The sequence below is a fragment of the Dromaius novaehollandiae genome, chromosome 1 (assembly GCF_036370855.1).
Source record: "Dromaius novaehollandiae isolate bDroNov1 chromosome 1, bDroNov1.hap1, whole genome shotgun sequence".
Classification (NCBI taxonomy): Eukaryota; Metazoa; Chordata; class Aves; order Casuariiformes; family Dromaiidae; genus Dromaius; species Dromaius novaehollandiae.
The window spans coordinates 47,618,788-47,633,310 of NC_088098.1; the positions used below are offsets into that span (position 1 = coordinate 47,618,788).

General features: G+C 39.8%; 1 protein-coding gene across 1 annotated transcript; it reads left to right on the forward strand.

Moving 5' to 3' along the window:
- The first annotated feature begins 328 nt into the window (after window positions 1-328).
- On the forward strand, window positions 329-13,279 carry AMDHD1 (amidohydrolase domain containing 1). The gene is made up of 9 exons (XM_026123215.2): window positions 329-521; window positions 2,504-2,610; window positions 4,097-4,161; window positions 4,731-5,008; window positions 7,847-8,072; window positions 9,029-9,153; window positions 11,732-11,825; window positions 12,229-12,389; window positions 12,848-13,279. Exons 1-9 carry the CDS (start codon window positions 385-387, stop codon window positions 12,960-12,962), a joined length of 1,308 nt encoding a protein of 435 aa, XP_025979000.1. The 5' UTR covers window positions 329-384; the 3' UTR covers window positions 12,963-13,279.
- The last annotated feature ends 1,244 nt before the right edge of the window (window positions 13,280-14,523 follow it).

A 14,523-nucleotide genomic window follows, 5' to 3' on the forward strand; every position in this document is an offset into this window, starting at 1 on the left:
TCAAATGTGGTACCAGTGAGGACAAGTCACCACCCCTCACCTCACCGGTGGCCAAGGGCACTTAACAGGAATCCTTCAGTCTTTTTGCCTTCACTTGCCCTGCTGGGAGGGTGTTTTGCTTCCTACCCCTGTGTTTTTATGCCAAGAGATGAGCTAACAACCAGCTGGGAGAAGAGATGATCCCTGGGGCTGTTAAGGAAAGAGAAAGGGGCTCCATAGCGCACCTGCCTCACACTTTGGGCTCTGCGGGCCGCCCCCGGGGACCCCCCCGGCGCGGCGGGAGGCGCCTTTTCCTGCGCCGCCCCGGGGGACTTGGAACCGCCCCCGCACCGCCCGCCCGCCCGCCATTTGGTGCCGCGGGGGGCGTCGCGCGTGGCCGCGGCCATGGCGGGCGAGTACCGGCTGCTGCTGGAAAATGCCCAGCAGCTGGTGCTTGTCTGCGGCCGGGGCGAGAAGTACCTGCTGCAGGCGGGCGCGGAGCGGCTGGCGGTGCTGCGACACGCCAGCGTGGTGGTGGGCCGGTGCGGGCGGGCGCCGGGCGCGGCGGGGTGCGGGGCGCTACGAGGCGGTTCAGGCTCGCGGCCGTTGAGGCTGCCGTTACCTGGCTGCGCGAGCGCGGCGGCCTTCACCGCGGCGTCGGGGCGGATGGAGGCTGCCGCCTCCGGCCTTTGGGCAAAAGCTGGGGCACCGTGATGGCTGGGCTTATACATAAGTCAGGCCTTTAAACATATCTATATATTTTAGATATTTTATTAGAATATACATTTTAGATCTATTTATCTGTGTATTTATTTAAAGACTTGACAGCAGACCGAGGTGGGGACAGATGTATTTAACTTTATAAGGCAGCAATCAGAAAGTTTATTGTGAACTGCTCCTTGGCGCCACAGCTACGGTGGCGGTCTGCCAGGGTGAAAATCTGGCTTTAATGTTATTAATGTGCCCTTTAACATTATGGCTAGTGTTTATTGTTAATTAAGTTGGGCTCGCCTGTCTGCATCGTGATTTTTGCCTGCATCCCTGTAGTATTCAAATAGCAGTTTATAGGTATTTTATTACCTGAAAACTTTTTGCAGTGCTTTTTGGAAGCATTTGGGATAGAGATCACAGCACATCTCGCTGCATAAACTGAAGAGGGGGCGTTTTTGGTCAACCTAGTGCCTGGGTGTGCTGCAAAATTTATGATATTATCATCTGGGGATATTCAGCTAATAGGTTTTGTGGAAGACAAAATATGTATCTCAAGGGATGTTACTCGCTTCTTTGCTACTGCTTGTTCAATTCCTGGATATCAGTTTCAGGCTCCTGAAAGTACCAGAGCAAAGCACATAGATCATCTGCCTGTGTGTGACCAGATATATATATATATATATATATATTTAACCTTATTTAATCGCTGGAGTGTGCTGGTTTTTCTTCTGGTTTGTGTATGATATACTTGGTCTTCTTTGGTACGTGCAACATGAAAGCAGATTTCAGTGAATCATTTCTATCATAATTTTGATTATTTCAATCCTGATAACCTCCTTTTTTTCTTTTTTTTTAATCCTTTATTTACTTTGCTAGCCTCTGAAAGATAGCTTCCAGCATGTTGTTGATCATAAGCGTTACCATCTTCTGGATCTTTTCTGTCCCTGCTTTATTTTAGTTGCACTGTCATGAGCTAGTAACAATCATATAAATTATTTAGTAATTAATAGAATTGTACTTAATAGTTGATGTCTCTAATTGTATCTTTGCTCTCCCATTTTCAAATGCTCTAACTGTGATTGTTTCTGCCTCTTAAAAATTCTGCTGCATAGCATGGAGATATCTTCAGTGAGCTACCCGTGATGACTCCCAGTTATTATTCCAATGACTTAGAAAGAGCTGGGGAAAGAAAAGGCTTAAGGAACAGAGGTGTCACCTGAGCCCTGGGAAGTTTCCCTGGGGTAGGTGAGGTGGAGCTCCACGCCTGTCTGGGGGGGATCTATCCGGTGCAGTCTGGGACTTCCAGTACAATCCTCAAGCTCCACCCTAAGAAAATTCCTATCGAATTGAAGATCAACCCCAAATAGATTTAACCGTACAGCAAAGCATGATTCAGACCTAGGCAGTGGAAGCTGGCAAGAAGAGTTGCATTTTCTGGAGGACAAGGATGCCCTGCAGATCCTTGCTGGAGGAATCTTGTATATATATTCTCCCCAAGAGAGTAAAAATGTTATCTAGCAGAAGTCAGAACAAAAGGGCATCGAGGTATCATCCTAAGAGATCAAAGCAGAGGACAAGACAAGCATTATTGCAGACAGCTTGAAATACATAGCATTTCCCTGTCATTTTCTGTGCATCCATAAAATTAACAAGCCAATGCCTGTGTGCATCTTCAGTCCTGCTAACAATCCCCAAGATCCCTACCTGCTTTTTTTAAAGCATTTTTGCTTCAGGAGCTCTGTTTAAAAGCCAAGCTCAGCAAATGGTCTTTGACAAATGCAAGCTTCCTTAGTTCGTTGTCTGTTGTTTACAGAGATGGTTATATAAAAGCTGTGGGCCAGGCAGATGCTATTCGCAATCAGTTTTCAGGAGCTTCATTTGAAAGAGTAATTGACTGCTCTGGGAAGTGCGTACTTCCAGGTAGGTATATTTTTCATAATGATCCAAGGGAAAATGACTAGAAGTGCTTAGAGACAAAGTACTTGTGCATTGATAGTTCTTCAACCCTTTTCCCTCTGTGTTCAGTACTGGTTTGATAATGCGGTAATTTATATTCAATAACAAGACCATTGCCTGTGGCAGTCTTCTGCTACCCTGTGTCCCAAAGGCATTTCTGGTGAGCTAGGCTACTTGTCTTGTTATCCCAAGCCTGTTTCTAATTAGACAAATTTCAAAGCCAGATCCAAAAAGGGTGCAAAGGAACCTAATTTCTAGTCAAAATCAGTGGGATGTTAGACATCTACACTGAATTTAGGCAGCTAAATACCCTTTTGAAACCAGCCATTTATCTATCTGAGCAATTCTGAAGTGGTCTGTTCAGACAGCTTCCTTGACCATCTCTAGTGCTTTTTTAATTAGCGTTTCAGTCACCATTTACCATTCAGACCTCTTCCAGCCTTTTTTCAGTGAGTTGGCCTGCTTGACAAATTGAGTCAAGCCATCAATCCCACACTCACCTGTCTTTGTGAAATACTGTGAAAGACACTTTTAAGTAATGTATTACCAATTTTTTTTGAACTGAGTCCTACCTTGTTTTGGGGTGGGGGAGGAGGAGAATACAGTAGTTGCCCTATCAGGAGTGCTTTAAGGATAAAATTGCAGCACTCTGGCTGGTTTTCTGGCTACACAGGGGAGCTTTGTCTCCTCTTGTGTCATCTTACATCTGTTTTGCGTAGCGTAAGTAACAATGTAAGGTAGTTGGCCCTCTCCGTGACTTTAAGACTTGCATCTCCTGTTCCCTTTCTGTCCATCAGCAGTTCACCAGTGAAGCTTAGTCTCTGTGTCCTGCCCACAGGCACCTGGAGGCAAAGGGGCAGTGCAGCATTTTAAGTTGCTAACGTACTCTGAAAATCACCGCATTAAAAAATAAATCTGAGCACGTGTATTGCATTTTAAACTTTGCAACTAATGTTATAGCACGTTAACTGCTAGGCATCTGTTTCGTCTGAAATGGATGCTGGCATTCAGTAATATTGGTTTCACAGCTCTCAGAAAAACCTCCCCATGGAGTCAGTGGACTATTGCCAGAGTAAGTGCTAGACTACCAAGCTCAGCTTAAGCACTTTGCTTTTTTTAAAGAACACAAACTTGATGTGTAATGAACTTTCAAAGTTTGTAATTTATCAGTTGTCTTCTTCAGTAGTTCAAAAACTTCATCTAAAACAACATAAGAAACTGAGCAACTGATGCATTTGCATAGAGATGTAAATACACTTAAACACAATTAAAAGAAAATAGCCTTTAAAGAAAGTCCTAGGTTTTTGGCTTTGCGTTTTTCTTTCTTTTCAAGCAGTAGAAGCTATACAGGGGAACTTCTGCTGTCCCTTTAATTTGCTTCTATATTCATAAGCTTTTCTCTTGCACAGTGAGCTAACTTGAGTATACATTTGCTTTGGTGTTTTTTTAGGCTTGGTAGATGCACATACGCATCCAGTGTGGGCTGGTGACAGGGTTCATGAGTTTGCAATGAAGGTAACATCATAAAATTAAAGAGCTGTGTTTTTCTCTTTGCTTTCTTATGCATAACTATTTCTGCTTTCTATTGACTCCTGTTTTTCATCTGTAGAAAACAATATAATTTCTGTTAGATAGTATACCTGAGAGAGAAGGGATGATTTTTGAAGGCTCGGATGCTGAAAGAGGAGTATCTCTGCAGCCCTTGCAGCCAGACTTGGTTTATTTTTGCATTCATAGAGGCCAATACAAGAGTGTCACCTTCTATTACTATCGTAATCTTTAAGTTGTCCCCTGCCTCCCTCCTCCCCGCAGTGAATTTTTAAGCTAGAGATGAGTTTTCCCCTGGGCTTGGGGGAAGAAAATATTTAGAATAATCCTGTTTGTTTGGCTTCTTGCATCATTTCTTCACTTAAACGGAGGATTTGATGGAAGCAAAAAGGGGGGAATTAATGGGGATTTTTTTTCTCTCTTCTTTTTCTCTCCACTGCAGAGACCCCAAGGCGCCTTCCAGCATCCCAGAATCTCTGGGATAGAAAATTCACATTTAACAGCTATTTGTTTTTTTGTTTTGTTTTTTCTTTAAGCTGGCAGGTGCTTCATATATGGAAATTCACCAGGCTGGAGGAGGAATACATTTCACTGTGGAACACACTCAGAAAGCCACTGAGGAAGAGCTGTTCAGTACTTTCAAGCACAGACTGGAACGTATGTGCCGAGCAGGATCTACTTTGGTTGAGTGCAAGAGTGGATATGGCTTAAACTTAGAAACAGAACTTAAAATGCTCAGAGTGATTGAACGAGCTAAGCGATCCATGGATATTGGCATTTCATCAACCTACTGTGGAGCCCATTCTGTTCCAAAGTAATGTGACTTGATTGTCTTGCTCTTTTTAAATACTACTGCTTTGCATTAAAATTTGGCTGTTATTTTCAGGAAGATTTCTTCTGCCCAGCCCTTTTAAAGTATAACAAAGTATATTTGAAACAATAATAATTGTTTACAAAGGGTTATCCTAAATACTAATTTGAAGGAAGAGAGGGAGCAACTTGCACTCTGTTTCAGGTTTTTATTTTGATCAGCTAACAGAAAAAATTATTGCATTTAATCCTTATATGTTTTAGCAAACAATATCTTAACTGTTTCTGAGGAATTACATGCCTTTTATAGGTATGAGTGCAGGATAAGTGTAAAGTAAATGTACTTAATCACAAGTGGCCTGATGGGTGAAGTAGATGTACCATATCAAGCCAGTCTTTCTGTCTTTGGCTTTTTTATTTTTTTCCCCCCAAATGATGGAAATAATCTCGTCAGGTTATGAGATTTCATTGTATGAAAGAATTAATGTTTTACAGAATTTTATGAGGAGTTCTGGATAGGTAAGTGTGCACGAAACTAAGACATTTTGATGGACTAAGCAGCAGGCTGCCTCAAAACTAGGCATGTAAGATGGAAGCAAGCGTAACATTCACAGGGATAGTGTGGCAATGCTTTAAGAGATGTTCATGTAAAAGAAAAAAAAATGCATACACCAGAAAACTACCTCTTCTGACATTCAGGAACACTTGACCTGAATAAATTTATTTGTAATCTAATTACCCTGTCTTAGGGGGGTTTTTTTGAATATAAAATGTTTTCTGTTAATACAATTATACAAAAGGAATTCTGTATCATCTTCAGTAATCGGAAGATGGTTAAAATAAAGCAACTAAAATCTGAAAATGCCAAATACTTCTTTCAAGAAGTTTTAATAAGAATTTGGAGGATTTAATGGTAACATAAAACTCAAGCTTTAAACCAAAACCATTATATATTTCTTAGCACTTTCCTCTTCCCCCAAAAGAGCTTATAACTAGTCTTTTTTCCACCAAAATAAAGTAAATTCCAGGTAACAGTATGTATGAATATGTCAAATCTTGCATGTTAAATAGACAAGTGTACTATCTCAAGATATTCTGGGAGTTGTTAAACAGCCACCTTCCAAGTCATTTATGGCTATGCCAGTTTTCTTTCATCATTATACACTGTAAAACTGCTCTGTAGTTCAGTTATGCATAAATCATGCAAACACTTAAAAGATTAAGATTGACTTAAAAATTGTTTTTACTTAAATCTTGATTTATGTAGGTTTTAAAATGTAATTCTCTCTTTTGCTGTAGATACTTAATAGCAATTTTTGGCAAGATAGCCATAAAGAGCCTAATAATCTTATAATAATTTTGTAGTGATCACAGTCACGCAAACTTATTACCACCAATTTTGATAACCTTAAATCATTTTGCAATCATTTTATTTAACATGGAACAAAAGAACAATGTTACATTCACTCGTGGAAAATGCGCCTTAGAACCTCCTGGGGCTGCTGCCAGAACAGTTTTGTGACTTCTTGCTAAGCCACTTGCATGCTAGCTTCTTACACTTGGGGTTAACTTACTGTAGCAAGTTTGGCTGCTTACAGCAGAAGCATCACCAGAAAGTTCATTTAATTGATAAAGGTGTCACCTCTTGAGTATTACCGAGCCTTGCAGTAGATGGTGTTTCTTGTAAAGCCTCGGTGTCTGGAGTCTCTTGAGTCTTAAGAGGAGCCTACCTTCAGACTTGCCAGCACTAGTCATTTTTTCCCATTTTGGAAATTTGGTTTGGGCAGATCTTGAGAATTTCTGTGTGCGAGATGAACAAAAGAAAGGCAATGATGCCAGGTTCAGCTCTGGTTTTTAATTGCACAGCCTCATTTGTAAATCAGCAGAGTTTGGCTCCTTGAATTTACTGTCACTGTAAAACTCTGAACTCGCCCCCATATGGCACTCACATGATGTTGGTCTGTGCTTCTTTTATGGTGCCTGAAATGAGGCTTGAGATGTCATAGACACTTAGCTTCAATATCTCACTCATCTTTAGATTTTTAAAAATGCAAAATAATAACTCTGCTACATGTTTTGGGATTGTTCTCTCTTTCATAGGCACTTACTGGTCTCTTCTGGACTATCTTTGTGTAATAGGGAGGTCATAAATGGTTGTGACCTTAGCAGATCCAATATCAGGAGGCCCTTTTGGTTTAGAAACTCCTACCTAGCAATCACTCTACATGGTATTATAGGTGGAGCAGAGGTAAAGTTAAAATAACAATTTGTGCTGCACATGCCTTTTGAGCTTTGATACTTGCATAAAAATATTGCATGAGTAGTATTTAAAATATTTCAATAATCATTTACATATTTTAAATAGTTGTGTTTTAGGATACAGTGTAGGTAGGTCAAACTAAATAGGAAAACAGAAGAATTTGTTTTAAAATTTCATATATATTGGTTAGCATCTAAAAAAGTCAACCTAAAGAATATATAGTATAATAAAATCTAATATTCTTTGAAGGGAAAGTCAGTCATGTTTGAGTGTACATGAATTGCAATAGTTTTTAATTTTTATTTTAAATATTAAATGATAATCTAGGATTAAAATCAAGGCAATGATTGAAGCAAAATTGTGTGACCTGGAGATACTCCAGAATACTGTCAACAAAAGCTTTTTCTTTAATTTAGAAAAAGAGAGAAAAATAACTGTTTTTTGCTACATACTATGATTTTTTTGAGCGATTTGTATTTACAACATTTTCTAAATAATGTAGTTACTTCATATGTGATTTGAATACTTGCCAGACTTCAAAGATGTTATTCTTGTGGCTCTATAACTTTTTCTTTTCATTAGAGGGAGAACTGCTACTGAAGCCACAGATGACATTATCCATAACCATCTCCCTAAACTGAAAGAACTCAAACTAAGTGGTGAAATACATGTCAACAACATAGATGTATTCTGTGAGAAGGGAGTCTTTGATCTGGATTCTACTAGAAGAATTCTTCAAGCTGGAAAAGATACAGGGTTACAGATTAACTTCCATGGTGATGAACTCCATCCGATGAAATCTGCTGAGGTACGTCTTTCTTAATGTTCAGTCATTCAGTTAAGCCATTTTTGCTTGTGTTTTGCTTTTGTGAGAGATGAATTTCTGGAATAATTGCAGTTTTCAAAACCAAGGTTTTCTTTTCTAAGATTTTATAAAATAGACCATTCATAGGTGATAGGAAAGTACAGCCATTGTGCAGTTTTGGAGTTAAGGACATGGAATCATTGACCTTCATGAGTAACGTGCACTGCCTAATCAAACATTGACCTTGCTTATCTTCTGCATGTGATACAGATGGAAAAGATGGATATCTATGAACCCAAGAATGACAAAAATATGATTTATATACATTTTGGAAAAAAACTTTTTCATTAAATGTATTCTTAGCAGCATGAAATAAGATGCACAGTAAGCACACACACAGGGATGGATTGGTCAGGAATAGACTCACAACTATCTTATTAAAGTCTGTCTGAGTCTATGTTTCACCATCATTTGAACATTGCCCCCTTCCTGTGGGGTCTGCTCAGTGATTCTGTGCTGTATTTAAGAAATGAAATCTTGATTGATTATAAAAGCCTTTTTGGTGTTTCACCATAGAAGGCAGCAGTTTCAGCATTTACTCTGCAGCCAGTGTCTGTTTTATGAACCCTCTTCTGCTGGATACTTTATGAACGGGAGTTGGTAATGGTTTTATTCATAGCTGTCTCATAGTTTGCATGTTGTTCCTCACTTAAATACTCCACTGAAGGTGTGCTTCCACTCTTGGATGTGAATCACTCTTTTTGTGATTAGCTTTTACTGCAGTAAATTGGCAAATATTTTGTCTCTGCATTTAATTTGTTCTTTCAAGCATTCTTTGTGATTTTTGTTTCAGTAAGTTTTACATAAATAATGAATTGTCTCTTCCAATCATTTGATAACAGTATTGCTTTACTGAATCAACTGATAGCTGTGAGTAATTTTCTTGACAATTTGCTTAGCTTGGAGCTGAACTAGGAGCCCAGGCTATCAGCCACTTGGAAGAAGTTAGTGATGAAGGTATCACTGCAATGGCAAGAGCTAAGTGTGCAGCTGTCCTTTTACCAACCACTGCCTACATGCTAAGGTAAGGCCTCCTGTTGGAGGAAAACTACAGACTTTTTGTAACAGCAAAAACATGTTTGTGATTCTAGTGTCTTTTTAATGTAAAAGCATAGGCTTGAGTCTAGCCCATAACTGAGCCTGGATCAGTGAAGACAGTCACACATAAGAGCTGAATGGGCCTACATATGTCTTATTTCTGGGTGAGCTCCTCAAAAATAAAGCAATACCCTATTTCTGAGATAGCTCACAGTAGATCTGGTGTGGTTCAGTCAATATCAAAATTTAACCCTTACGACAGGCTAAGATAATAATCAGGCATTCATTTAAGAAGAAAACTTTACTGAAAGATTGTGAATAATGTTTAGTTAACATTTAATTATTTCTAGATTTTATCTGATTTTACCCAGGCAACAGTGGCGTTTCCTTAAGAATACTATATTTTCCCTATGCAGATGCTTTAGATAAGCATAAGTGGATCACTTCCTTAGCCCTAATGCCACCAATAAGCCAACAAGATGGTGAAGACCACAACCCAATAGTATCTTCCTTTCTGTGAAAAGAAGATCCTTGAATTGATTGAGGTTTGGTTATTTTCCGTTAGGCTGGCTTTCTGAGGATTCAGGGCTTGTGCAGTTGTGTCAACATCTGTCACTCTGATTGTGTTCACTTTTATATTTGTGTTTGTGGTCAGCTGTTAGCATCCTGCACCAGTGCTTGTGAACCTTTTGGCTGATTGCAACTAAATCCAGCACTGGAATAGAGATCTCAAAGATAATTTGCGGTCCTGCAAATTTACATTAGGCAAGGACATAAAAGTGAGACAACAACAACACACTTAGCTGTGGAAGAGGCTGCAGTCTGAACTCACGTTACACACTAGAGAATCTGTGTGGTGGAAACTGTGTAACCTCAGGATCAGACTTGGTATGAGATAATAACCAACCATAGGAAACGAGGCCTAATTTGTTCCAGTGTCCAGATCACCATTTGTAGAACACAGGCCTCCCATTCTAATATACTTTAAAAATAAAGAAACTATTTCAGACACAAGAGATGACAGGTAAAAAGAAGTAATAAAGGGCCAAACACTGAGAAATACCAAATATGAGAGAAAGTTGCCCATGCTGTGAGGTGGTAGAGATGCTGGCTTTCACCAGCTACTTCAGTGCTAATTGTGAAAGCTCAGACCTTGAAAGGTCCCACCCCTACAACATTCACTACATTTAAGAAAAGCAATAGCAGCCAGGGCTTCACATGAAGACCAAAATTGAGCAGAGAGCGCAACTGAGGACTTGCTTAATGGTAACAACACTGTAATTTTGGCCATGGTTAACAGTTGCTTGCAGTACTCTGGAGGAGTTTGGCAATAGAAGGCAACAGGGGAAAAATAGGGGCTAGAGGGATGCATAAAAACTGGGAACAGCTCTTTAGACAAATCTTTTTAAACCTAGTTAACCACCAGGGGATCATATTGTGGATGGAATACGTAGTATATTCTCATAAATCTACTAAGAAGTCTCTATAGTGAGAGGATTGTCTTGCATCAGATGTAGACACTTGAGATCATATTTGTTGTTCTTTTCTGTTAACTGCAGTGTCTTCAAAAATACTAAGAGCAGCAGATGCTCTGCTACCCCCAATTTTTCATTTTTATTGTTATATTGTTTTATTTCCAGAAACGATGTTTGCTGCTGTTGGCTTTACAGCAGCTATGACTAAAATTTCTTAGAAAGTATCTTTCCTAAGGCTGGCCCTCAGCCTTGTGAACACTTAATCACCCAGCTTTACCCAATGGCTAAGCGATTTTGAAAAGGCTATTCCAGGTACTGAAGCTGATTGTAGATGTAAGTGTTCATAGGGTCAGAGCTCAGTTGGGAATTACTACAAAGGTACTTTCTAATTACCAAACAATGTAAACCTGGGACATAATGCTCATGGTATAAGGGGATTTTATGTGTAGGCTGAAGGTTACATCTCTGAAGATAGATTCGTGCACTACCGTGAAGTTTCAGAACCCTATTGGGTTGTTTGTATAAGTGTCAATGGGAGAATTAGGCTTTTGTGTCGTAGCTAATCCTTAAACTAGTGAAGATGCCTTTTGTATTAACATTGCTAAGTGAGAAAAATGTGTTGATGTATACAAAGTAAATTCATAGCCTAGGATAACTGTTTAAAATTGCCCACAAAATCAGGAAGAGAATGTGGTTTTGGTTATGCCAGTTTTCATATTTGGAAGTCTGTCTTTGAAGCTGTAAGGACTAGAAAATTACTTTTTTGAGGAAAAAAAGATTTCATCCTGTAAATCCTTAACTAGTTGAGGGCTTGATAAATACCAGAATTGCATTGGGCTGGGTTCTGATGCTTGAGAGGAGCTACCACCACAACACAGTTACTGTAAAAGCACTGGATCACAGTTTCCGTTTATGCAGTCAGTAGGATGATAGGTAGATAGCCACGAGCAGAATTTGGCTTTTTATCTCCAAAATGATTAGTTTAACTGAATGCATGAATGTAGCCAAACTCAGTAATGACTTTTGCTCTTGTGATTCATCATGTAGTAGCTGAATGGATTGTACTGATAAGTTTCTTTTTCCCACTAGACTGAAGCAACCTCAAGCTAGGAAAATGTTAAAAGAAGGAGTTATAGTTGCTCTTGGCAGTGATTTTAATCCTAATGCATACTGTTCTTCAATGGTAAGCTATTCCTGATACATATGACTCTGCACAAATATGAAGTCTCCTACTAGTACAACATGTGAATAGATCCTGCACACTTAAGAGAGCCTTCATCTCCACTAAGAGAGCTGTATGCCTGACTTAGAGACTATTGAAAATGCTTATTTATGTGGGTTGGCATTTTTTTGCCAGAATTTTTGAAATCTGAAGGGGTGTGATTGCTCATATGCACTTGAGAGGCTTAGAAAAAAGGCTTGCAAGGTTCCTGATTTCACAGTTCTTTTCGGATTATACAAGATTTACATCACACAGGACAACAACTGTTGCTCAAGGTGGGGGGAGAGAGTGCCCAGCACTGTGGCATAGACAGATTTATTTGTGTTATTGGTAACTCACATTTTCCACTTGACTTTCCTCCCAGCCTATAGTGATGCATCTAGCCTGTGTAAACATGAAGATGTCAATGAATGAAGCATTAGCAGCTGCTACAATTAATGCAGCTTATGCTCTGGGAAAATCGGACACACATGGCTCCATAGAGAATGGCAAGCAGGGGGATCTCATTATTATAAATTCATCAAGGTATGTTCTTCTTTTGTTCTTTGAAATGTAATTTAACATAAAGGACTTATTTTTTCCATCATCTTATGGATAGCGGAGAGGTTAGTGGATTATTTGTGTTTTGAAATTATTTTCATCTGCAAAAAAGGGACAGTGCTAGCATGTTAGACCCACTTTCTTTCTCTTTAAGTATTAATCACTCCAGTGGAAAATAAAGCCAAAGACTTTTAGGGCTAATACTACAAATAATCTGTACGTAACTACAAATTATCTAAAGATAATACCTGTTCCTTTTGTGGAAGGAATTCTCTGCTGGTTTGTATATTAACTCAGTGTATTCATACAGCATTGCAACAAGAGATCAACTTGTGAACATGGAATAGTGTTTTCCCATGGTTCAACTAAACTTTTTTTAATAGCTGTATATACTGGGTATGTGAGCTGCTTTTATATTCTTAAACATTTTGTTGTCTTTTCAGGTGGGAACACTTGATTTACCAGTTTGGGGGACATGAGGCATTGATCGACTATGTTATAGTTAAAGGAAAAATCGTGTATAAAAATGAGAGGTGTGGGATAATGAGCAGTTACTGAAAGAAGACAGTCATTTTGGAACTATTATAATCAAGCAGACATTGAATATTTCAGTTACAAAAGGGCAACAAACAAATTGGACTTGTATTTTACTGATAAATTTTTTGCCTGCTCATCCTACCAGCCCTTTAGTTCAAGAAACTTTACCAAGCATTACCCATCTGGTGTTTCTTCATATCAGTTATCCTCCTCTCCAGTGCATAAAGATAGTTTCTATTGTATCTCTTTTGACATAAGACTGTTTCCTGAAATGAAAATGAGAAAATCTATGCAATGTTAATCTACAAAATTATTTTATTAAAAGAGCAATGAATGAAGCAGTTTAGATCAAGATAAGACTTATTGGGAAGAGCCATGTTAAGTAACCTGCCATCATGCAGGGTAGTGTGCCTCGCTGAGAGCTTGGCAAAGTTGTTTGCGCAAAGCGTGATACATGGGGGCAGGATGGAGGGAGGAAAGGGCTGAAGGCTGCTGTTGCCGGAAGTGGAGATAAGGGGAAGCAGTGCCCATGGCCCTGCAGTGTCGCCCTTTAGGGCAAGGACAGGCAGAGGTTAAACATTTTGCTTGCATTCACAGTGTTTTAATACTGTTTCTCACACAGCAGGCTGTCACAGCAGCAACCAGTAGGGAAGATGGACTTGAACTGACATAGTGATAGCCTGCAAGGCTCTGATGGCCATGTGTGGTAGCAGAGTCCATATGTTGACTCTGCCAAGCAGAATCAGTATTTAATTGTTGAAATGCCTAAAGCCTTCCAGGGCCCAAGATTGCACAAGGAAAATCCCTAATATTCTTACTGGCCAGAAACAGCTGTACAGTCCTGAAGCTACTGACCTGAGGGGAAGTCTGCTCTCACGCATGAGCTCTGATGGGGATTTTAAACCATGTGCTTGCCTGCCTAGTTTGGTCTAATTCAGTAGCCGTTTCAGAGCACACCCCAAGGCTATAACTAGTGGGAGGTTTGCAGTTAGAGAATGTGGTTATATTTCAGTGGTGTAGCTGGCTTAGGCAGTTCCTGATGGCCAGCTACATCATCTTGCCATTACGCAGTCTGCTGCTCCCATGGCTATGCTGCCACTGCTGCATCTGTGCAGCTGCAGCAGAAGGCACAGTCCTGACCTTCGATATTTAAAAACCCACACCAAAACGTAGAGAGTTCTTGTTTGCTTTTAATTTGGCTCACTTCAGTGACGACCTTTGCTGTGCTGGCTCCCTGTGACAGGAGCTTGCAGGAGTAAGGCCAAAGTAAGAGCAGGTGGTAGAAACTTCTCAAGCCAGTTTTGCTACTGAAAGAACCATATTATTTGACCATACTCTGAGGCTGAGGGCAAATGATTTAACAACAATGCTGTAGCCTGCAGCATCACGCTCACACTTCATTTCATTTAATAGCTCATTTCACACAGAACAGAAGATGCCAGAACCAGGAGGGTAGAGCACTTATAAGGGAGAGCTGGTGGTCAAAAATGCTGCAGATCAGGCACAGAAGGAAGAAGCTGAACTTGGAGTTCATACACCATGGGTAGGTACAGTAGGTCCTAGAATTACTGAGTTTGAGGGC

Bases quoted from the DNA above. Each gene is read 5' to 3' on its own strand.
- AMDHD1 (XM_026123215.2), top strand. From the start codon at position 385: ATGGCGGGCGAGTACCGGCTGCTGCTGGAAAATGCCCAGCAGCTGGTG. The intron at 2,611-4,096 runs GTAGGTATATTT...GTGTTTTTTTAG, and splicing joins TGGGAAGTGCGTACTTCCAG to GCTTGGTAGATGCACATACG. The intron at 9,154-11,731 runs GTAAGGCCTCCT...TTTTCCCACTAG, and splicing joins ACCACTGCCTACATGCTAAG to ACTGAAGCAACCTCAAGCTA.